Consider the following 24805-nt stretch of genomic DNA (forward strand, 5'->3'; position numbering starts at 1 on the left):
CGCCGTCACGGCTAAGGAGACTCTTCGCCTTCGGAAAGAAATTTAAGTTTATTAAGGAGAAAGCGCTCGTGTCACTTTCGCTAAAGGAGACAGAAAGTTTAAAAATGGGGCTGGGGGCAGGCGAGGTAACAAAGCGCGCTCGGGGGCCAAGGCGAGCGGCAGCAGCTCCTCCAACCAGGCACTTAGAGACTAACAAAAACGCGGGAGGGGTCGCGCACCGCCTCCCGGGGGCCGAGGCGCATGGACGCGCGCCGGGCAGCGCCGGGACCGGGGGCGGGAGCCGGGGCCGCGCGCGGGGCCGCGAGTCGGAAAGCCCCGCCCCTCGCCCCGGGGTCCGGCCGCGCGTCGGCCCGGGGGCGTCATGCGCGCCCCCTCCCCGCAGTCCCGGCCGGGCCCCGACGCGGCGCGGACTACAAGTCCCAGGAAGCCCAGAGGCAGGCGCGGGGCGGGGCCTGGCGCAATTCCCCGGGATCCGGCGCGCTGGGAAGCGCCGCGGAGGACGCAGCGGCGGCGGGCGGCGGGCGGCGGGCGCGCGGGCGGGGCGCGGGCGGGGGCGGGGCCGACGTGGGCCGGAGCCCTGCGTGCCAGGGAGGGGGCTGGCCGGGCAGCGCTCGGAGCGGGCTCCGCGGCTTGCACGGCGCCTGCGGCTCGGTCCCGGCTCGGCGGGCGGCGCACGGCAGGCTCGGCGCGGGGGGCCCCGGCGCGCCGGGCGGCGCAAGACGCAGCGCGCGGACTTACGCCGCGGCCGGGGCGCCCCGAGCGGCGCGGCCACTGCCCCCGGGCCGGCCCTCGGCCCCAGCGCTCGGAGCGCGGCGGCCGCCTGGGCTTTAATGGCTGCTCGGCAGGGCAGCGCCTAGGGGTGGAAGGCGACTGCGGCGCAGGAAGGCGCCCGATCGAGCGTCCTCCGGGGGCCGGCCGCGCCTGCCGCGGCGCGCTCCATGGGGGCCCGCTGACCCTGGGCGCCGGGGCCCGCTCGCTCGCCCGCCCGCCCGCCCGCCGGGCGCGCGTCCCGGCCATGAACTGAGTCGGCGGGCCGGCCCCGCGCCTGCTCCGCCCGCTCCTTTCTTCTCGCGCCTCCTCCGCCCGCCGCCCGGCGGGCCCGGCTCCCCGGGGGCTGCGGCGCCCGGGGCTCGGCGGCCCGCGGGCCCCGGGGCGCGGGGCGGCGGCGGCGGCGGCGGGGGGCGCGCGGCTCCGGGCGCGGCGCCTGCACCATGAACTACCAGCAGCAGCTGGCCAACTCGGCTGCCATCCGGGCCGAGATCCAGCGCTTCGAGTCGGTCCACCCCAACATCTACTCCATCTACGAGCTGTTGGAGCGCGTGGAGGAGCCGGTGCTGCAGAACCAAATCCGGGAGCACGTCATCGCCATCGAAGGTGAGGGCCGGGCCGCCGCGGGGTTTCTGGAGGGCGGGTGCGCGCGCGCGCGAGCGTGTGTGTGCGTGCGTGTGTACACACGCGCCGGGCCATGGCACGCGGCTGCCCCACCGAGTGGGCACTGCGGTGCTTCTCACCCCGCAAGACTGGGCGAGAGCCGAGGGGAAGGCCGAGAGGGCCGGCGAGCGCGCCGCCAGAGATGGATCGCTGGCGATAATGTGCTAATGGGCTGTGGAGTCTCCGCTGAGAAAGTGACTCTGTGCGGCCGTGTCCTGGGCCAACCGAGTGACCCGGCCCAGCCGTAAGCCCCCGGGGCGGCCGGAGCGGTTGGCGCCCCCGGACCGTGTGACAGGTTATCAGGCCGGGGCCGAGCGTCTTGCTGGACGTTGAAGAGGTCTTTGGAGAAGTGCTGCTGCTGGGGGCGAGGCTCTGGCTGGCGGGTCTCCTCCGCAGGGTAGGGCCAACCCCTTTGGTGTGTTTGCCCATTTCGGGGGCACAGTGGAGGCAACGGAACTTAGCCCCAGCGGAGAGCCAGCCCCGGCTGCTGGCAGCATCGCAGGTCCGACCCACCTGTCCCTGCGCAGAGTCTGGTTTCCTCTACAGAGTGTTTTCTACCGACATCCTGGATCAGATCAGAAGAGCGCTCCCTGGGGGGGTGTCACTTTCACACGCCTGGCACTGGGATGTCACCCAGGCTTCCTGCGAGTCAGGCGAGGCAGAGGTCCTCAGGAGAGGTGCCGGGGACTTTTGCCTCTCTGGGGCCTGTGTTTTCTCTGGATCCCTGTGGTTCTTATTTCTCTGCTATTGGGCTTCCAGTTTATCCCCTTGCTTCCCCCCTCTCATTGCCGTTGGCCAGTGATGGTAAAAGGTCTGAAGGGTGGGTTGTCCATAACATAGAATTGTCCCAAGGAAGAGCCCCTCTGGCCACCGTTGAGGAGCGCTGAGGATGTTCTGAGGCCTGGCCAGGAGTGTGTCCAAAGCCCAGCTTAGGCATCGCCCAGCTCTGGTTCATCTGTAAGCAGGGGGCATCGGCCTGGCTGGGGGGCAGTCTTGCCAGGGCACTGTGCCGCCTGAATGGCTCACCCCAGAGTGGCTGGGCTTGATGCCTGGCCCGTTAGATGGAGAAGGTGGTGTCGATGCCCTTGGCATCTGGTGGCCCCACGGACTTGAACCGCGTCCCAGCCCGGCTGCCCGATCGGCGTCCTGTCTCCATAGGGGACTTGCTAATTCCGGGAAGGATCTGGACCGTGCTCCAGCCTTCTGTGGGCCTGGCTGTCAGAGCACCTGCCGCCCCGCTGGCAATTTAAGATGCTTCCAGATTCCTCGAGAGGCAGAGGCTCCCGTGTGCCTCTGGCAGGACTTGTGGGAGGCCTGGGGGACCAGCGCAGGGCTGCTGATGCTGGGCAAGCGGGCAGGAATGTCCTTCAGGGTCTGGGCTCCGGCGCGGTGGCCACTCATGTGAAAGGCTCCCTGCTCCTCTCTCTCTCCTGGCAGCATCCACGGGAGTCTGATGAAACTCTCAGAAAGCTGATCCCGAGTGTTGGATGCACCTGGCCGAGAGTGCCTAGTCTCCATGCAAAGACCTCATTGGAGCATCCTTCCTCCTGCCTCGGGTCCATTTCCCATCTTGAAGCCCAGCTCTGGGGTCTCAGGCACTCCCCACGCACCAGTTTGACTTTCTAGCAAGAGGATGTGGTTTCATTCTTCTTTTTTGGAAAAAAAAAAAACCCAAAAATCCGTGTGGTTCCTTGATGATGGTTTCTGGTAACTCGATGTCTGTCTGCCTGTACTCTCTGAGATTTTAAGCTCCTTCTTGGCTGGAAGCCTTGTCGTTTGTTGATGAGACTCAGAATCAGTGATGAATCCTGCTTGGGACTTTCACAAGGCTATTATTTTTTCTGTTAAAAGAAAAAGGAATGTCTGTATTGTGTCAGGGCTGTGGTTTATTTAATGAGGCTTTAAGAACCATTCAGATATGCCTCCCTTCTTTGCATTACTAACAATGATCGCACCTTTCATTTATACAGAAGAACTTTGGTAAGGATGCTCTTATATTCACAAGCTCGTTGTGTGGCAGTCCTGACCCTGTGGGAGAATGTGGGCCAGCTTCATTTTATAGAGGATGGAGCTTCAGGGAAGGTTAATGACCTCCTGAACATTTGACTGAGGTCAGAGGTGAGTCTGAACCAAAGGATCCTTGGAAACCGAGTCTGCAGGCTTCCCCCCTGCCTTCCCAGCCACCTTCCGCCGCTCCTACTAATGCAATCTCGTTGTTACAATGAACTGTTCCCCCACTCCGTGCCAGTTTTACACTTGATCTTAGTCAAAAGGCCGAGAACTGATGTGCCAGTTTTATGATGCAGTTGTGATTTCTATCTGTGCCATTGATATCTTGGAAGCCTAGAAGATTGCTCAATTGTGGCAGGACGACATTTTTCCTGTGACGAGATGAGTACACCGAAGCAGTTTCCTGTGGTTGTGTAGGGCATGGGTCATGGGTTCTTCCCTCACCCCGGGTTGGGGAGCATGGCCCTGGGGTATGCAAACTGCGGATGCGTCTGTCAGAGCTCTGTGCCGGAGCATCCCAGTAGCCCCTGAGCTCCGGAGCATCCCAGTAGCCCCGAGGAACACACACATCTGCCCCTGCCTGTGAATGTGGCAGGGGAGGATGGTACTGTGGCAAAATGTACACCTCCTAGAATTTTGAAGTATATGCGCGTCATAGTCAGTCGTTTAAGAATCGCTTGTCACAATGAACAGAGAAGATCATCTGCCTTTTAGAGGATATCCAGCCTGGCTTTATCTTCTGTCTCTGTGTGTAGATGCACAGAATTGGAGTCAGATTCACAAAACTACTTGATTGGCACAGTGTGAGCGCTTTTCCATGTTATGAAAAATTTTGAAGATAACGATTTTTCACCTTGGCATAACATTCCAGCATTTGACTGTGCCATAATTTACAGAAATGTTTCCTGTTTTCTGGCATCTTGAAGCATTTTTGCTGTGGAAGAGAGGAGCAGGCTCGTCGAAGGGCAGGAAGTTTCTGCTCGTGCTTGTTTCAAAGTGATTCCCAGAGAGTCTGGATTGGAAAATCTCTTAATGATGGACCAAATTGTATAGATTTTAGTTGAAAGGGCTTACCGAGAATCCCAATTCTGAGCGGGTCTGTGACCCTGTTTGAAGGCACGGGACGTGTGATTTAATTCTTAGTCTTGTTTTGAAACATTGCTGCCGCTAAGTCACTTCAGTCGTGTCCGACTGTGTGCAGCCCCATAGACGGCAGCCCACCAGGCTCCTCCATCCCTGGGATTCTCCAGGCAAGAACACTGGAGTGGGTTGCCGTTCACCTTGCCAAAAAAGAAGAAAGTGTTTTTTCAAATATTTGCTTAAGAGAGATTTACTTTTTTCCTCCAGTATCTGGAGTCTTAAGGAGGCATTGCCCTCCATTCTCAGATTTACCCCATCAGTTTTCTGGGGTGTCCCCCAGGTGTGGCCGGCACCCCAGGTGTTCTCAATACCTGGACGTGAGCTGGGACCAGCTGTCTCCAGGGTGAGCATCCTGCCTAGGGTCCCCGCTCCAGTTCTTCTTTAAAAAGCACATCTGGAGTTGATGGGGTTGAGGTAAACACATCAGCTGCCTTTCTTCTTAGATAAAAAAGCTTGCTCTTCTTGCATGGGTAAAGCCACTATTAGCAATTGCATGTTGTAATTCAGCTTGCCAGCAGTGGAACAGCGATGAGGATGACAACCCAGCCAGCTTATTCAGCTGGGCCATGGCTGAGCCTCTAACTGGTCTCATGTCTCCACACCCACCAGGCAGCAGCTCAGGGGGAACCGAGTGCCTTGCTGGCCCCATTGGTGGTTTGTGTGGCTTCCTCTGAGGGTTTGGAAAAGTCCCGGTGTTCGACGGGAGAACTCTGCTTGGCATCCCAGGTCAGGGCACTCACGGGGGGTGTTCAAGGGCTGAGCTTCGGCATGTGGGGGACCTGGGAAGATGGGGCAGGGGCCCCCCCTTCCTTCCACGATGCAGCCGCTCCATTGAGCATCATGTACAGCAGAGAGCTGAGTGCTTGACCTGCATGTCTCCACCCATCTTATGATGATCCCGTGATGTCGATGACACCTTTGAAGCCCAGAGGGCTTCCCTCATAGCTCAGTTGGTAAAGAATCCGCCTGCAATGCAGGAGATCCTGGTTCGATTCTTGGGTCAGGAAGATCCGCTGGAGAAGGGATAGACTACCCACTCCAGGATTCTTGGGCTTTCCTGGTGGCTCAGCTGGTAAAGAATCCACCTGCAATGTGGGAGACCTGGGTTCGATCCCTGGGTTGGGATGATCTAATGGAGAAGGGAAAGGCTACCCACTCCAGTATTCTGGCCTGGAGAATTCCACAGACTGTATAGTCCATGGGGTCGCAAAGAGTTGGACACGACTGAGCGACTTCTGCTCTTCACTTTAGGGCCAGAAAGGGTAGGAAACTTGCTTGAAAGAAATGAGCAGGGCTGGTCAACCTCAATGCTGACTCTCCAGCCCTTTCTGAGTGAGCGACGGAACTCCTGATGACTCACAGTTCCCCCAAGTTGAATGTACAAATCATCCGCGCCTCTGTCCCCCTTTATCCAAGAGAAGAAGGGCTTGCGGACGCTGCCAGTAGCTGGAGATCTTATGTTCTCTGTGAAGTTGCTTACCTCGGCAAAACTGTGGTAAGAGCCTGTTTTCCTATGGAAATTTATTTAATCTGGTTGTTGCAGGATTAGGGAGCAAATACCTTCTCCCTGCCATAAGATGAGCATAATTCTTCGACACTATTGACTGTATTCATAATATTTCAGGCTTCATCAAAGTTGTAACTATGGGGATTTATGGTTATTGATATGAGTATCACAGTCTCCTCCTTAAAATTAATTCTCAGGTGGTTGTTTGTCCCTTCCGGATTAAATTTCATACCTTAGTGGCTTCTAACCCTTCCAGAATCCAGGCATCCCTTCCACCTGGCTGAAGTGAGTGTGTTCCTGGCCTCTCCCAGGCTCTCTGTCCCAGCTCCCTGCACAAAGCTCATCTCCTTACTCCAGTCCAGCCTGAGAACTGGGGGCTCTTTGGGGAAATGAAGTGATGCACGTTTTTATCTCCTCAGCGATGCTGTGTATCGCGTCTGGCCCTTGGAGGATGTCCAGGAATTGTCAAGGGTGTGACTTGGAGGAGGGACTCAGGTTTTCTCTGGCTTTTGGGTCCTCTTGCTCCTCACTGGTGATCTGACCGGTGTTGATCGTGCAGAGAGGGTGTTCTGAAACTTGTCACGAGAGCACAGATGGTTGGACTGGGGTGCTTTGGGGTCAGGGGGTGGTGGTTAACTTGGGTGTGGTGTTTGGGTGGCAGTGAGATTTTTTTCTAGTGCATGTAGGGGAAGAGAAAGATTTGCTTGATGAAGCCTGGCAACTTTTTCATCCCAACTGTCTGCAGAAGGGTGGTGCCTTTTCTGCTGGTGTATGTGAGTTTCAGGTGTTGAGTCTGTGTCATTGATAGGGACGAATGACTGACAGGTCTGCGTGGCTAACTGGAGTATCTTCAGTGGAACGTTGAGAGTTTTGGTTCTTGAAGTTCAGTGTGCAGTCAGATCACATGGAGGGCTTGGGAAAGCAGAGTTGCTAGTTCTGTAGGTTTGGAGCAGGCCAGAGAGCGTGCTGTGGACAAGTTTCCAGAGGATGCTGGCTTGGCGGTCCAGGGACCGCACTTTGAGAAGCATGGTCAGGGAGGGGAGGGCAGTCCAGCGGCGGACCGGGCACCTTCCCTGGGCATCGTTCTCAAACAGTGGAGGGGGTGTCGCCTCATCCTCATTGCTCCTGGTGACTCAGCTTAAACACAGTGGAGGAGGGATGGAAGCCCAGCTTTGAATGGGTTCAAGTCCAGGTTCACTTCGCCTCCACGATGATGCTGATCCTAAGTGCCCTGCAAGGAACGTGGTGGGTGGAGGATGGGCATCGCCGAGGGCAGGCCTTCCCCTTTGGCTTATGGAAAAGAATCCACCTGCAGTGCAGGAGACACAAGCGACTTGGGTCCGATTCCTGGAAGCTCCCCTGGAGGAGGGCATGGCAACCCACTACAGTATTCTTGCCTGGAGAATCCCATGGACAGAGGAGCCTGGTGGGCTGCAAGAAGTTGGAAACGACTTGGCGACTAAACCACACGCTCCTTAGTCCCTGAGGGATGGTAGACCAGAAGTCCCTGAAACTCCTGGGGTTCCCTGGAGTTCCCTTCCTGTCTTGTGATGGTGGAATTTTAGGGAAATCTCCTGCATGTTTAAGTGAGGTTCTTCCGTATTCACTTATTATGATAATTTGGCAGGTGGTACGTCCTTGTGTTTGTTGTTTTGCTGCTAGAAGGGTGTTTCCCTAAGAAGGAGAGCTATGTGTTATTAGCAGCTTAGGAGGGCTGTTGGGGGGCCCTGGAGGAAGTGACTCCGGAGGGAGCTGCAGCCTCCACGCGGAGCCTGGGGCCCTGTTTACTGCCGCCTCTGTTTCTTGTCCAAAGCTGACTTTTTATTTTGTTGAGGCTGAAATCCCCTGTTCTGCAACCTTTGTTTTTCCTGCGTGCCCTGCAGGTGTTTATCGTTGGTGAGTCTCTCTAGGGCTGTTTTAACTACTGTTTTGGTCCTGTCTCTTGTTTCTCAACGTTCAAGCAAACCCCTGTCCCGTGCCGCCCACCCCCGGCCCCACACTCCGGATTCTTTGAGGCCTAAGTGATTGAGTTTGGCAAAGCGGATCAGGCTTAGTTATTTTTAAAATCCAGGGTTCGGGGCTCTGATCGGGTGCTTAGCCACATAATTCCTCCCCTCTGTTAAGTACCTCGCTCTGAGAAGGAACACGCACCCTACAGATGTTTGTCTCTAATCTCTGCAGGATCTGTGATTGTCCTGGGGTCTGAGCACTGGGCCTCCTCCATGCCACGTCCTTCCGGGAGCTCGGGGCCTCTGAGGGCCAAGGGGGACGTTCAGTCTCCTGTCTTGTGGGGTGGGAAGCCTGCACATGGGCTGCAGGGATGACCTGTCCAGGGGCAGGGCCGGCATTGTGATGGGTCCCGTCCCTCCCCTCTGCCTCTGGTCATGACTGACCCGGGCCAGGAGGGGCTTACTTGCACCTGGGAGTTAAGGGGAGAGGGAGAGAAGATACCAGTGCCGGCAGAAGAGGTCTGTTAATGGACCCTTAGGGTAACCAGCCGAATAGCTGTCTGTGTGCGAGGTTGGGACATTTTCCATAAAGAGCAGACTAAATATAGGCTGGAGGGTGGGGCCCAGGGCCTGAGCTTGGGGGGGGGCTGTCATCACCCCCGTTTTGTTTCTCCCACTGGTAGTCAGCCGGAACAGGTGGCCACCCTGAGCTCTCCGGGAACAGATTGGTGTGTCTGTTTAGCCAGGGGCTCATTTGCAGTTCTCACACTTCTCTCGCTGTTTGGTTCGGATTGTCTTTTTTGGGCTGCAGTGTTGGAGTGTTTGCGCACTGTTTCTACACAAGCAACTGTGTCATCTTAAAAACTGCTCGCACTGTCTGCTTGTCATTAGCATCGTGCTTCTTCGAAGCTGCCTTTTTTTTTTTTTGAAAGGGTGGGAAACACTTTTCATGGTTCTGGGAGAAGAATTCCAAATAATTACCGGCCATGTTCACAAACAATTTGTGTTTGGTCTTAGAAGTGTCAACATCCAGCAGGCTCTTGCAAATAGAACCATGTTGCTTTCCAGCTTAGCATGCAAAGCTCCCGTTAACAGATTCTCAGACAATACTCTTAAAGAGGGTGCAGGATCTTTTAGGAAGTGGATGTAGTCTTAACTCAATGAGTTTTTAGTTAATATGGACACACTATACCAGGTCTACTGAGGATACTTGAAGGAGTTAGAAAAAATTTTTTGCATGCGTGCCTGCACCAAGACAAGGCACCCTTCGCTTCCTGAGTTTATTCGTTCACATTCTCCACGTGACTGCTGCTGCCGCAGGAGCTAGTGTTACAGATGCAGTGACCGCAGGCACGCTTTTATAATGAGATAAATAGAAGTGGGTCCGGAGAGAGTGGAGTGGGCTGACATTCTGCTGTTTATGTTTCCAGGGATCCTTGTCTGGAGGGGAAGATTGGCCCATTTTCCAGGGAGGGCACTTCCGTAAGCCAGCCAGCCTGCCCGCCCGCCCTTCACTGCGGTTTCTATGGATCTTGGTGCTGCTGTGAGCAGTGACTCGGTCTCCTCCTATCCTGACACTGCTCCTCTTAGTTCAAGCTAGTGAACCTGGTCTCAGACCAACAAACAGTTGTTTAAGTTATACTTTGGACCGTCAAGCCTGGATCTCCGATTTTCTGTATATGATTGTACTGTTAAGAGTTTGGGGTTGGAGGGATTGTGACCACTTTAGACGTGGTAGTTTTTGGGGACCCTTTTTTGGGGGGTGTGGGCATAGGACGTAGATGCCCAGGTCTTAAGGGAGGGTGTTTTCACAAACTGACCACATGGGTACGTCCCGCATCCGGATCAGAAAAGCGAAGTTGGCTAGCGCAGGGTGAGACTCTGTGTTGTGTGTGGTTGGAGGTGGCTGCTTCTGCTGCTCAGCTGCTCTCCCAGCCATGGGCATGTGGGTGGCTTCCTGTTTGGGGCCATGGGAACAGGCCTGCCTATCAGGACACCTGACAGAGGGCACCTTTGGTTCCCTGTTCCTGGTGGGGCTGTTAGTGTCCTGTTAGCCCTTCTCCCAGGTCAGCGAAGCTGCTCCTGAACCCACTCTGTCGGCGGCCCTGCCTGGAGGAGCCTTTCTTTGCAGCTCAGGGTTTGCATCGCAGACCTCGGGATGGTGGCTGCCTCCTGCCTGCCTCCCTCCCTTGCCTTTCCAGGTATTTTGTCCAGAAACAGTCAAGTGCCTGATACGTTTCCGGCGCTGTCTCAGATGTTAAGATTTTAGAGTTAGGGTTGTCAATGGGCTCTTCATTCCTGGTTAGTGCAATAATTGCAGCTTTATACACGGAGCAGTGAGGTGCAACCCTTCAGCAGGAAATGGTTTCCTTGAAAATGCAGAGCAACCCCTGGGGTCCCGGCGGCTCTCCCTGGCTCTTGCTTGACCTCAGTGGTCAGTGGGGGCTCTCGTGGCTGAGTCTAGACCCGCCCCCCTCCCAATCCATCTCACACCCTGGTGCCTGGTGCCCATGTTGCTATCTGAAGGGAAACGCCTTCTGCAACTTTCGGTTCAAACTGATCTGCGGTCTGAGTGGTTACATATTAGCTCTCTTCAGTCTCTGCTGTTTGTTGCAATTATGTGGAGACACAAAAGGAAAAAAAGCTAAGTATTGCCAGCTCTCTGTTACTCTCAAGGGGTTCTTTTCTTTGCTCCTCTGTGTCCTGAGAGCTGCCCTGCCCCTCCCCGACCCCCAAAAGGCCACACTCAACCGAAGAAGCATGTAAGGACCCGGGGGCTGGAGAGAGAGGGGCGTGTGCCTTGTGAAGTCTCCGGCGGTACCAATGCAAATATTTATTCTGAGGGATGGGAGTGGGGAGGGCCGGGCTTCCCCTCATTTTGTTCAGCAAGCGTGGGAAGCGGCCCATGTGAGGAGTCCGGGAGGTGAGATGCTATGGCGTGCGGACTGTGGGCAGGGCGCTGTCTTTTGCTTCTGGGGTGCAGGCAGACGGGTGCCCCCCGAGTGCTTCTCCCAGGGCAGTGGGAACTAGCCCAGGAGGCCCCACCAGTGCGGACTGGGGTACACAGATGGGAGCAGTGGGATTACAGGACAGGGAGGCTGGCAGGAAACGGGCAGAGGGCTGAGGCTCCCCGGGCGGGTAGCTTGTAGGAATGGACCATCCAGAACCCCATCTCTGCAGCCGGCGGGGACCTGGGGAGGAGGGGCTGGTGGGAAGATGAAGAAGGGCCTCGTGAGCCCCAGAGAGCAGGCTGGGAGTGCTTTTATTTATTGTGCCGTGGGAAACTACTGATTATGGATTTCCGTTTGGAGAGGGTGGGGGGGGGTGGTGATGCTCGGGGCTTGCTAGGCAGAACAGAAGCGAGGCGGTGGCCGCGATGGTGGTGGGGGAGTGGCCGGCAGGTTCAGAACTGGGCTGCTGTGAGGGAAGGTGGGGCTGGGCAGGGGAGCAGGGAGGGAAACAGATGTGCCCCCTGAAAGAAGAGGCAGGTGCAGGTGCGAAGGGGCCTGTGACTCGCCAGATGGACGGAGCGAGGTCTGACCCTGGGAACGCAGGAGTGGGCCCGTGTTGGGGCAGGAGGGTTCTACCTCCAGATGCCCTGAAGGACCCGGGGTTTGGGTAGGAGGGGTGCTCAGCCACCAGGAGTGGTTCCCCAGGCACTGGGATTTGGAGAGGAAGCACCCAGCCCCTGCAGGGGGGGCTCCGATGGATGGTTTTGGGAGTCACCCTGCCTGTCACCCCGGCTGGGGGGCGGGCATCTGGACTTCACGGGCCATCAGTTCCCCCTCTGCAGATTCTTCGGTGGGTGTCAGGGGCACGACAGCCCCTGGGGAGTGTCTCTCTCCAGGGACTGAATTGTTTCCCGGGGTTTGTGGGGGGGAAACCTGTGCAGTTGAGCCTGGGCCGCAGTGGCCGCTCAGGTCCTGTTCACCCCACTGGTTAGTCTCCTGGACGGGTGTCCCCATCCCAGAGCGCAGGTCACTTGGCACTCCGCTGGTGCCTCTGTCTCCTTCTCTGACTCAGCCTGTCAGGTGTTTATCTTTTCACTCGGTGGCTCGAGTCCATAGACAGGAAGAGGCCACGTGCAGGCAGTGCAGAGGCAAGCAGGCCGCTTGTTGTGTGAGTCAGGGCGGGCGCGGGCCTCAGGCTGCGTGTGCAGTGGGCTGGGAAGGCTGAACGGGGCTCCTGGTGAAGTGAAGTCGCTCAGTTGCATCCGACTCTTTGCAACCCCATGGACTGTAGCGCACGAGGCTCCTCTGTTTATGGGATTCTCCAGGCAAGGGTACTGGAGTGGGTTGCTATTTCCTTCTCCAGGGGATCTTCCCGACCCAGGGATTGAACCCAGGTCTCCTGCATTGCAGGCAGACTCTTTACCGTCTGAGCCACAGTGGAAGCCAGGAGCTCCTGGAGGAAGCCGTATTTGAGCCCCAGAAAATGGGAAGCTCATGCCACTGGGGATGGGGTGGGGTGGGGTGAGGAGCAGTCATTGACAGGACACCTTGGCCTCTCAGCTCCCAAGGAGGCCTTGGAAAACTCATCTCTGCCCAAAGAAATCTCCGTGTCTTCACACAAAAATGTTTTTTTTTTTTTTCCACTTAAAAAAATTTCTGTTTTACCCAGGTTTCTCAATTTGGACTTGTTTTTTTGATCATCTTATATTGGGGCATAAGAAAATTATTTGTCTCTTTCTGCCTACTGCCTAAATCTAGAGTTTCCCCCTCAAATATCCCAAACCCCAAGTGCTTTCGCTCAACTCACTTGGCAGGAGAATCTTGCAGTGGGGGGCAGTTGGGTCATGTGCTTCCAAGAGTTGTGGCAACCTTGCCTGGCCGGTGAGCAGGGTCTGGACCTGTGGGAGTGCTGCTTTTCTGAGAGTGGCTCAGACTTCTAGACTTTGACTTCGGAGCCTGTGTGTGTGTGTTTGTTTTTTTTTTCTAGAATTCGAACTTCTGCTTCTGGTGGGGTATGCAGGTTGAGGGGGGCACGCTCAGGATTTTCGGTTTCCAGATCACCTGCTTGGAGATTAAAGAATCTCTGGGTGGTCTGGAACGGTGGGACCCTGCGCTCACTGCTGGAGACACCTGGGCGCTTGGTGTGGCTCGGGGCATGGCAAGGGAGACCCCGCACCTGAGTCTGCAGAGCCCTGACCCCCTGGGTGGGCTGTGGGCACCCCTCTGGGTGTCTGTCCCACAGCCTGGGGTCTGGGATTTGTGTGAACAAGACGTTTGCTCTTGAGAGAGATGAAAGTCATGTTTACAAGTCAGGGAAGATCTCTTTTCCTCAGCATGTTGTATTGAAAAGTTTCAAACATATGGAAGAGTTGAAAGAATGTTCAGGGTGAAGTCTTACATACCCATCACTTTGCTTCTCTGCTTGCTTTGTATATCTCTCTATCCAGAGGATGACCATTCAGCTGTTATTTGTAACAGAACGCAGAGCTTTCCTAGGCTAGTTCCACGTTGGTTTGGAATCCAGAGGATTTCTGGAAGCAGTACCATCTGGATGTTGTGGTGTCAGGTTCCAGGTGCGATGCGGACACAGCAGGGACAAGGTACTTGTTACTTGTGCATCAAATACGAAGTCCCTTGGATTGCAGGGAGATCCAACCAGTCCATCCTAAAGAAAATCAGCCCTGAATATTCACTGGAGGGACTGATGCTGAAGCTGAAGCTCCAGTCCTTTGGCCACCTGATGCGAAGAGCTGACTCACTGGAAAACACCCTGATGCTGGAAAAGATTGAGGGCAGGAGGAGAAGGGGACAACAGAGGGTGAGATGGTTGGATGGCATCACCGACTCCATGGGTGTGACTGAGCAAACTCCAGGGTACAGTGAAGGACAGGGAAGCCTGCTGTGCTGCAGTCCATGTTGTCGCAGAGATCAGACACAACTGGGCGACTGGACAATGACAGCAAAATATGAGGTATCTTCTGCTAGAGCAGTTGGCTGAACTTGTGTTTTGGAAGCACGGTTTTTGTTGTTAATCTTTTAATTTATGTTTTGTTTTATTGAAGTATAGTTGATTTACAGTGTTGTCTAAATTTCGGGTATACAGCACAGTGGTTCATTTACACATATGTACATGTATATTCTTTTTCATATCTTTTTTCTTTATAGATTATTAGAAAATATTGAGTGTAGTTCCCTGTGCTATACAGTGGCTCCTTGTTGGTTTTCTGTTTTATATAGAGTGGTTTCTGTTGTTAATGTTGATACAGTTCAGCCTTGAACCCAAAGGGAAACTTCGGATTGAGCTCTGACTTGAATCCTGTGTCCAACCACGTGTGTGTTTGGGAGGGCAGCCCCTCCCTGGGCCATGGTGGTTTTCGCTGAGGGGATGGCCTGCCATCCTCTGTGTCTAGGACTTTGCTTTTCGGAGCAGCCCGTGATTTGCTGTGGAGCACAGGTACTTTCTTGTTGGGTTGTGTTACACCGTGAGCACCTCCTGGAAGCAGAGTGACGTGCAGGGTCACAGCCTCGAAGGCCTTGTCACGACATCTGGGGGTGTGCAGGGGCAGCAGGAGGAACCCCATCCGTGAGGACAGCCTTCAGCATCTCTCCTTGGCTCCCCCGAGTCGGCCAGGAGAGCGGGAGCAGGTGTGGAGCTGTCCCGAATCCTGATGGCACAGCAGTGTCATTGTGAGCACACGGTCAGTGCTGCAGGTGTGAGTAATGCACCTCTCTGTGTGTGTGTGTGTGTGCGCAAGTGTGCATGGCCTGTGTGGTGGGTGTCTAGTTCAGCTTTCCTCACCTCTCCGCTTCAAGAGTTCTGGGCACATGCCAGGCTGAACTCGGAGCAGAATGGCACTGTGGTTTCTGACTTAGCAGTGTTAATTACAGAACCTGATTAGGCCCCGAGTTCCCGCTCCCCCGACTGGGCCCACGTGCGGCGTGTCTCCTGGGCTGCCCGTGATCCAGCAGTGACCTCACCGAGGGCCAGCCGTCCCAGCCTCCTCCTCCTCCTCCTTGTCTGACCCCCTGCAGCTCTCTCCACATCCTGCCCAGAGCTGGCCTGTGACCACACGGCCTTTCCAGGAATTGAGTCAGCGTATTCCTTCCCTGTATCGTCTCTCAGCATCTTTCCTCCACCTCCTTTTTTGTTTTTTTTTTTTCCTTTTCGGGACGTGCTGGGAGGCTTGTGGTGGGATCACAGTTCCCCGACCAGGGATGGATCCCAGGTCCTCGACAGCAAGAGCACGTGGAGTCCTAACCTCTAGACCCCCAGGGAAGTCCCTCTCGACGTCTTCCCTACGGCCGCTGTCTCCACAGCATGGGCTGACTCCAGGATGCCCGTAGGTTGGGCCGGCCCATCAGGCTTTGCTCTCCCCTGACTTGGGATTTCAGGCCGTCTTAGCCCACCGCCCTGCCTTTGCTTCCAAACCAGACTTCTGTATGCTGAGCCTGTGGAGTCTCAAATACCCAGCCAGAGCCCCGGCTTTTAATCTCCACTTTGTCACCCTCATCTTTTCTGAGTCCAGGCAGGCTTTTTAGGGAGGGGGACTCACTGCAGGATGAATCTCAGTAGTCACCTCTTCACTTGTCGTTCGTCTGGGTGGGGGTGACCTTCCACGCACCCCGAGTGTCCGCCCTTTCCTCCCCCTTCCCGTCTCACTTGCTCACGGGGATCGCCTCTCGCTGCAAAGCGGGAGGAAGCTTAATAGTCCACCATGTCACCTGCTGATGGGATGGGGGTCCTCTTGTTCCTACAGTTTAGGTTAAAAAGAATGCCCAGTCTCCCTCGCACATTTTCATGGTGGAAGGAGATTTCAGATGTCTTGCTTGTCCATGTCAACAACAGGCTACCAGAATTCTTATGGCTTGGCTCCCTCTACATATTAAAAAGCCACTTGTAGGGACTTCCCTGGTGGCTCAGTGGTAAAGAATCCACCTGCCAATGCGGGAGAGCTGGATTCGATCCCTGGTCCAGGAAGATCCCACGTGCCACGGAGCACCCAAGCCCGTGTGTGACAACCGCTGAGCCTGTGCTCTGGAGCCTGGGAGACACAACTAGAAGGTGGCCTCCACTTACCCCAGCTAGAGAAAGCCTGCATGCAGCAGCAAAGACCCAGTGCAACCAGAGACAAATGAAATCATGTGTTAAAAAGAAAATGCCACTTGTGTGTGACTTTACCTTAAATGGGGAGGTCACCCCACTCGCCCTTGTAGCCAAGCTCCCCGTTGGCCCCCCGTCTCCTCCCGGTATGTCTCTCATAGAAATGTAATGTGATGTATAATTACATTTGTGAGTGTGGTATTTGTGTGGGTGTGTTAGCATGTCTTTTCCTGAGAGGACAGGAGCATGTGGTCTAGTTCTGTTTTGTTCCCAGAGTCACCCCTGGCAGCCTTGGCGATCACTGGTTAGACACAAGGGTTGTCTCAATGGGGGTTCGTGTCTTGAAGCCTAGGAACAGGACTCTCCAGCCTGCTGTGACCGCACGTTGATTGTTCAGCAGCCGCTGCCTGAGAATCCTGGAGGAAGACACTGTGCACAAGCCAATTGCAGCGACTTTTCCAGAAACTTGTGTCTGGAAGATCCATTTTCCATAGTTACTGTTACATCGGCTGTTGTTACGTAACTCCTTCTAGATTCAGATACAGGGATTTTTTTTTAAAGCCTGGGTTCCAGTATTGGGGAAAAAAGACAAACAACCCATGACTTGAAGAGTGATGACTTTGAGATTGCCTTTTTGGAGCTTGCCGGAAATAAAACTTTTCATCAGAAACTTAAGTTTATTTGTGAGTTTCTCTCTCGGCTTGAAGCCGTCTTGTTGCCAGGACCGTTCTTGGTTAGGAGCCGGGAGGAGCTGCATCCGCGCGAGCGGGATCCCCGAGACTTGAAGGCCCTCGAAGGCCCAGCGCCTCCTGTGTTTTCTGCGACCGAAGCCCACGTGGTCCTCTTTCTGCTTCTCTCACTGTGCAGAGAGGGGCAGGACACGGGGCTGGCGGCCGACCCGGGCGCAGTGGAGAGAGACCCCCCAGCCCTGGCCGTCCGCTCGGTTGTCTGCTGTATGTGTTACGATCCCTGCTGTTTAGGTTCCGGCCCTTCCTCTGAGTTTGCAAGGGAGCAGCGTCCCGCCGAGTCTTCTCCTAAAGCTCCTCTCCCCGAGAACCCAGGCTGCGCTTATGCCAGGCCGACCCGCTTGGAGCCGAGCCCTTTCCCAGAACTTCCTGCTCTTCCTTTGGGGGACCATTTGCAATCACGCGTGGTCCTCTCTGGGCCCGGCTCCTGTGCCTGGAAAGCCTCCCGGGGGGAGGCAGCTGTCTGGGATCTGTCACTTGGGCAGTGGACAGCCAGGCTCACACCCAGGCCAGCTGGCCTGAAGTCCGCACCTCCTCCCCCACCCCCCCACCTCATCCTGCCCCAATGGCTCCATTTCAGACTCTAGTTATGGATTAGTTTTGGGGGGACAGAGGACGTCAACAGGTACTTAAAAATGCCCTGCACAGCAAGGATGGTCAGGAGAAGCTGGCACAGGGCGGTAGATGCTCGGCGGGCGTCCAGGTGGAGGCGTCTGGCTCAGCCTGCAGACCTGGGGCGCAGCTCTGCTCCGGTGTGGCTTTGCCTTGTAAGGGACACCATTGCCCGGATTCCTCTCTGACAGCCGTGCCTGCTCTGGATTCCAGAAATTTCTATGAAACATTCATGAGCACCCTCCTGGCTTCTCCTCTTTCCCTTCCTTAATAAAATCCATCCTAGCACCACCTGTTCATTGCATGGGGGACCCCCCTGTTGAGGACTTAACATGCTGTGTGTCCTTTAGGACAGAGGTGGTCCAAACGCCCATTTTATAGTCCAGGAGCCTGAGGCCTGGGGTTTAAAGCTTTGCCCCAAATGCATCTACACCTAAAGGTGGCTGAGTCCAGATTCGAACTTGGGACTCACACATGAACACTGCCTGCTCCCTCCCCTTATGATTTTTTTTTAAGTTAAAAAAGTTTTTTTTAACTAATTAGGTTGTGCCGGGTCTTATTTGCAGCGCACAGAATCTTTAGTGCGACACCGAACTCTTAGCTGGGGCATGTGGGATCTAGTTCCCTGGCCAGGGCTTGAGCCCTGGCCCCCTGCATTGAGAGTCCAGCGTCTTAGCCACTGGACCACCTCAGGGAAGTTCTGCGACGTTTTAATGATGCAGAAAGGAAACCTCTCAGCCCCTCCCAAGTTCTGTACGGGGCTGGGGGTTCCCCGTGGTCTGTGTGTGTCTCCCGCAAGTGCTGTCTTCCCACCGTGGGTCCAGGGAACACCGTACCTGCCAGCCTGCTTTTACCCCGTTGCTATGGTTGGTGGCAGGGACCACGCTGGGAGGACACGCAGCTCCAGCTGGCAGCCTGTGGTGACAAGTTCCCAGGCGGGAGGAGGGAGCGATTCCAAACAGCATGGTTATGAAGATTCCACCGGAGTTCAGGAGATCTGAGACACCTTGATTCCAGGCTGCTTGAAACTATAGCTCTTAAATTTAAGGCACCCGAATTATGTGACATTTTAACAATCCAGATGCTGGTGAGCCGTTCATTTTCTTGTTGCTCAGTTGCTGAGTTGTGTCCGTCTCTGCAATCCCGTGGACTGCAGCACTCCAGGCTTCCCTGTCCTTCACTGTCTCTCGGAGCTTGCTCAAACTCATATCCATTGAGTCAGTGATGCCATCCAACCATCTCATCCTCTGCTTTCCCCTTCTCCTCCTGCCCTCAATCTCTCCGAGCATCAGGGTCTTTTCCAGTGAGTCGGCTCTTCGCATCAGATTGGCCAAAGTATTCGAGCTTCAGCTTTAGCATTAGTCCTTCCAATGAACATTCAGGACTGATTTCCTTTATGACTGAATGGTTTGATCTCCTTGCAGTCCAAGGGGCTCTCAAGAGTCTTCTCCAACACCACAGTTCGAAAGCATCAATTCTTCAGCCCTCAGCCTTCTTTGTGGTCCAACTCTCACATCCATACCTGACTACTGGAAAAACCAGAGCTTTGACTAGATGGACCTTTGTCGGCAGTTCATTTTGAACATGTGCCAATAGAAGTTGCTTTTTCTCTGAGCTATAATTAACTTAATAGGGAGGAATTGATGCCCCCAAAAGGCAGTGTGATTGGCCTGAGGTCACGCAGAGCCAGGTTGCAGAGCCGGAAGCGGCCAAGTCCAGTGCTCGCCCAGTGCTGGTTTGTGGGGGAGCGGGCCAGATTTCCGTGTGGGGCTCGACCCAGGATCTGCCTTCCACGGTGGGCGTGGTCAGCGGCTCAGATGGCTCCGTCCCTCTTTCAGAGAGAGGCGGGCGCTGGGGCAGGAGGCTGGCTGCTCACTTGGGCTTGTCCAGTAGTTGCCTTCGCCAGGCCGGCGGTTCTCTGAGTTCTGTGCAGTGTGCGCTGTCCGCAGCGTCCCTTCTGGGGGCCTTGGGTGCCGGCTGCATTCTTGTTCGGTTCTAGGCCAGACTCGCCTGCAGGCGTGGCTTAGTCCTGCTTCCCCATCTGTGCCGGGGCAGACCGGGGTGGGGCGGTGGGCCGGGTCCCTGGGTGCTGGGGAAGGAGTGGGAAGCACAGGTGGTGGCCGTGCCCCCATCCTCTTGGCATCCTCCCAGCAGGTGTGGGGCGGGGCGGAGGGAGTGTAGTTCTGTTACTGAGAGTCCCCACCTGCTCGGGCAGGACTTACCTGTAAGGTCGTGTGCCCCCATGGGATGGAACAGTTACTCTCAGAGGTGGATTTTATAGCTGCAGTGCTCTTTCTGCACTTCTTGTGTTCCACTGCTTTATAGACCTACAGTTTCTGTAAGAGAAACTGCACACCCCAGAAGGCTTGCATTTGAGGAGTTCTGACAGACCTCCCCGGAACCACCCTCAAGATGCTGGGTGTTCTCACCTCCCGAGGCATTGCCCCAGCCGCCCCCCAGCCCCACCCCATCTGCTCACACGGGTCACCTGTCTGTCACTGTGGATTTGTCTGCACTTTCTAGAATTTAGCAGAAAGGGAATCACGCCCTGGTGGAACCTTTCTTCACCCAGCTTTGTTCACTCAGCATCAGGATTTTGAGATCCGTCCCAGTCGAGTGCATCAGTCATGTGGTCTTCTTTTTATCGCTGAATCGTATTCCACGGTTTGCGCTCACCACTGCTTATCCTGTTGTTGGATCTTGATTGAGCTGTTCCCAGTGTTTGGCTCTTACAAATAAGCTGCTGTGAACGCTCACGTACGCTTCTTCCTGGGGGCATTCATGTTCGTTTCTCTTGGGTAAATACCTAGCGGTGGAGTGGGTGGGAGATATGGTGGGGGCACAGTTAAACTTTAAAAATGCTTCCAAGCTGTTCCCAGATCAGCTGCTGTCTTCTGCCCTCGCACCGGGAGTCAGCGCGTGTTCTCCAGGGTCAGGTCGGTAGGCTCTTTGAGGACCACACCTGTCCTTGGGGAAGAGGATGTCTTCTGGGTTGGGAGGTATCTTGCACTTTGTGACCCCTGACCCCCATTTCTCTCCAAAATGCGAGTGTGTGGCTAAGATCTGTGGTGCTGAACGAAGGGAGGGGGCACATTTAGCCCACAGAGGACATTTGGCAATGTCTGCAGGACTCTTTTTGGTGGCCCCACCTCTGGGGAGGCAGGCATGAGCATCGCCTGGTGGGTGGTGCACAGGGTGGCTGCATGGGATGGCTAGAAGCTCAGTCATGCTGGGCTGAGGTCCGCTGGCCCGACCTCTGCGGCTCCTGCCAGCCTCCGATCTTCCGTGCGCAGCTCTGTGCTGGCCAGGGGTCACCCTGGCACACGCTGCTTTTTCAGGTGGGCATGCCCGGTGGGGTGCATGGGCCTGCAGGCTCACTGGGATCAAGCACTTGCAGCTGGGGAGGCTGGCCTTGTCCCCCTACTGATGACCCTCTCCGGACGCGGGCGGGGACCTGCGAGCGCCCGCCCCGCTGGGAAGCCTCCTCCCGGAAGTCTTCTAGGAAACTGGCTCCCGGGTGAGGATGTTCCTGTCTCTCCTGCCCCTCCTCCAACTGCTTGAGTAGGCAGATTCCATCCAGCGCTTTATGACTAACCTCCTGGCAGCCTGAGCTCAGGGCGGGCTTAACGAACTCCTTTGATTATTAACCTTTGCTTGGCTCAGGGAAATTACTCTCTTGTCCTCTGGCCAAGAGTAAACCTCCTGGAAACTTCGCTATGTGAATCTTTTTGACAACTCTGCGTTCTGGAGAGCTCCCTTGGCAGTTCTTTTCCTTGGAGGGGTGGGGAGAAGACTCCGTGTACTTTCCTCCAGTCGTGGATTTTGCTTCTATGAAGCTTTCCATATATGTGTTCTTGGTGGGGCTCCGTGTGTGTGTGTGTGTGTGTGTGTGTGTGTGTGTGTGTCGGGGCTGATGACAGCCCTTGTCCACTTCAGCTGTCACGTCCTCCTCTGTCAGCAAAGTGCTGTGAGCTGACTTACCTGCTCGGGAGTTCCGGTGTTATTCTTTCTATTTTCTTTTTTACTTTGGAGGGATAATAGCAGGGTGGGAAACGCCTTTTCTGTTTTTTTTTTTTTGGACACAGGAATAAGAAAATAACCCCTGCACTTCCTTCCCCGTTTCTGCCTCACTTTCTCTGTTGGGAAGTGTCTCCTGTGTGCCCATAGCTGGACTGAGATCTCTGAACAGGAAGTTGACCCTGACCTCTGAACTGGAAGTAGACCTTGACTTCTGACCTGGAAGCAGACCTTAATGTCTCTGGGGGTCCCAGGACTGCCCGGCAGCCCCATGACCCCTCGAGGGCCACATTTAACTTCTGCAGCAGCCGGAGAACCTGCCCTTGGCTTCCGTCTCCAGGAAATGAAAAGGTTCACGAGGGAGAATATTACCAGGTGCCTGGGATGTTGTCAGAAGCGGCGTTGTGTGTTCCTCAGAGCAGGGGGGCCTGGCTGGTCCGGGCCCCTCTGTGGAGCTGGGGTTCTTGTCCCTGGCGGCACTTGGAGTCCGGCCTTCCAGGTCCGCTCAGGGTCGTTCCACAGGCCAGGCTGCGTCAGGTTAGGCCACGTCCCTGCAAGTCTGGTTTACAGTCTGCTTGAGCCTGTTTATGCTTTTCTAGTTCAAAGCGTGGTTTCACGAGCTTCTCCTTGACACCAGACTGTCTTAAAGGGTTGAGATCGTGAAATTGGAGGACACAGCCTCAGTGGTCTATGCCCTGCCCGGGGGCCTCGCTCTTGTTCAGGAGCCGCTGTGTGCTCCTGCAGGTTTGTAAGGCAGGCCCACCTTTCCCCACATTGCCCTAAACCTTCTCTCTTCCCTCCCTGCGCCTGTCCTGGCTGGTTGGCCCCAGCCTGGGGCCTGGCCATGGGGCTGGAGGCCTTGAGGGCAGAGGTCCTCTGATGGCAGGAGGCCTAGGGTCACCCGGACCACGTGTGAGCCCTGGGCCCGCCGGAGGCGCTGAGCCAGGAGCTGGGGGGGTGGGCCCGGGATGCTGCTGCTTTGACAGGTTCCCGGGGTGCCCCTGCCACCGCCCGATGGGGCTGCTGCTGCACGTGGCCCAGTCCTGGTGTCGGGATACAAGGCGCGGCGAGTCCCCGTGGCCCCGGGCCTTGTAGGTGGGCGGGGGGCCCAGCGGAGTCAAGAAGCAAACCGGTGTGGGTTTGCTCTTGTGGGACACCCCGAGTTTGCACGCTGTCACCCGCCTTTCTTAGTTAAAAAGCCAAAAGGCCCGACAACATAACAGACCCTCCCCCCCACAGTAAACCTGCTGGCGAATTACCGAGCTCTTCCGTATAACTGATGACTTCATGGGTTTCAGGTTTTCACAGTGTGATAACCCTTAGGAGGCTGCCGAGATGCGTTCGGGCCCACTTCACAGGTCGCGTGCTGTCCCCAATCTCTGATGAGTACGCAGTCAACATGTATTTATATTGACGTGGTGCAGGAGGACGGCCCTTCCCAGACTCCCTCGGTGCAGGCAGGCCTGTCTCCGCTTCTGCACTCAGATGGCCCAGGAACTTCGATGTGGTAATTCGTGTTTGACAGCTTAGCTCACCCATAAATAGATTTCCAAAACAAATCTGGCCAGGCCTTGCCCCGCTTAAAAGCCTTTAATGGCTCACCAGGGCTTTCAGAATGAAGGCGAAATTCCTGGCCTCACCCTGCCCTGAGCCTTTTTAGAATAAGTCCTGGGGTAAGTGAAGAAAGGAAAGTGGAGTTGCTTCCCTTAGCATCCGGGGCCCTTGGCCATGGGCCTGCTGGCTCTGGCCCCTCTCTACGGGTACCTCCTCTGCAGAGAGTTCCCTGGGGGCTACCTTGTCATCTTGGGCTCTGCTTCGGGCCCTGATGGTCCGGCTTCTGGCCTCGGGCAGGCGTGTGCCTCCTCTTTTCCTAACCCAGTTGACGTCCTCACTGTTCAGCTTGTGTCAGGAGAAGGCAATGGCAACCCACTCCAGTACTCTTGCCTGGAAGATCCCATGGACGGGGGAGCCTGGTAGTCTGCGGTCCAGGGGGTCGCTAAGAGTCGGACATGACCGAGCGACTTCAGTTTCACTTTTCACTTTCATGCATTGGAGAAGGAAATGGCAACCCACTCCAGTGTTCTTGCCTGGAGAATCCCAGGGATGGCGGGGCCTGGTGGACTGCCGTCTATGGGGTCGCACAGAGTCAGACATGACTGAAGCAACTTAGCAGCAGCAGCAGCAGCAGTGTTCCCTGGAGGATATTCGGGTGTCTCCTGGCTGTGGCGCCAGGCAGGCAGCCTGTGCTCTGAGCCCTGATCGTGCCCACCCACACCCCCAAATGTCTCCCCAGCGTGGGCTCCAGGTGCTCGGGGACCTCACAGACCAGACCCCAGTGTCCCACGGAGGACCTGCCGTGTGGCTGTAGCTCCGTGGAGCTTGACTGCGTGAGCGGGGAAGGACCAGGCTCCTGACGGCGCCTTCCCTGGAGTGAGGCCATGTGTGGCCCTGGGGAACCCCCCTGCTGAGCACAGAGGAGACCTGCAGCCCTAGTAACCTGTCGCGAGGCGGGTACCCAGGACTTGCAGTTACCAGCTGCCGTTCTGGGATGACCTTCAGAGTTTAGGGCGCTAAAAAGGCTCCTGAATTCAGTCAGTCTTTACCCTCAGCAGGTGGCCTTTGCCTTTGAGAATAGAGTTTTTCTCCTCCTTTTAGCTGGGGAGCCTGGTAAATTGGTCTATTTGGGTTCTTGGTTGAAAATGTCAGAATCCCATTTTAGCAGATTCCAGCAGATGAATTTAATGGAAGGATGGGGGGGTGATTCTGAGCCTGGGCAGCCAGCCTGCGAACCAGGCCTAGTGATGGACTGAACTAGGGCCCCTGAAAGGGTCCAGGGAACAGGCTTTTTTTCTTTTCCCTTTAAATTTTTGGCCCCACCCTCTGACTTGTGGGACCTTGGGTTTCCTGACTAGGGGTCAAACCCGCACCCCCTACATTGGAAGGTGGAGTTTTAACCACTGGGCTGGTGGGACGGTCCCAGTATAGCGGTGCCTCCTAAGTCTTCATGGAAGTGAGATGCTTTCCAGAGATGGGGTGGCTGAGTGACAGGGGACTCGGCCTGTGGGTGCAGGGAGGGGTCGCTGAGCTGAGTGTGGGCTCCCATGGTGAGAGATGGTTGGGCTGCCTCGGTGCTCCAGGTCCCCCCTCCCTCCGCCCCGGACTTGGCTGCTTCTCCCGTGGACCAGGTGGTTCCCGCGGGCACACATTGCCTGGGCTTCCTTCCTGGCCCGGCCTTACACTTGTATCCTCTGTGTCTTCCTGTCCCTCTGGGCCGTTGGCACCCCAGCTGCATGCATGCCTGGCAGTAATAAACGCCCTGTGAATGCTTGGGGGAGGAGCCC

The 24805-nt window shown here is 55.8% G+C and overlaps 1 protein-coding gene across 2 annotated transcripts in view; it reads left to right on the forward strand.

Annotated features, from left to right (window-relative positions):
• The first annotated feature begins 1182 nt into the window (after positions 1-1182).
• The window catches only part of AGAP1 (ArfGAP with GTPase domain, ankyrin repeat and PH domain 1), a 574797-nt gene continuing 551174 nt past the window's right edge, over positions 1183-24805 (forward strand). For both annotated transcript variants that reach the window (XM_043462059.1, XM_043462060.1), the window contains exon 1: positions 1183-1374. In XM_043462059.1, coding sequence (XP_043317994.1) covers positions 1212-1374 — 163 coding nt within the window. In that variant the 5' untranslated portion in view covers positions 1183-1211. The remainder of the gene's footprint in view (positions 1375-24805) is intronic.

The sequence above is a fragment of the Cervus canadensis genome, chromosome 2 (assembly GCF_019320065.1).
Source record: "Cervus canadensis isolate Bull #8, Minnesota chromosome 2, ASM1932006v1, whole genome shotgun sequence".
Classification (NCBI taxonomy): domain Eukaryota; kingdom Metazoa; phylum Chordata; class Mammalia; order Artiodactyla; family Cervidae; genus Cervus; species Cervus canadensis.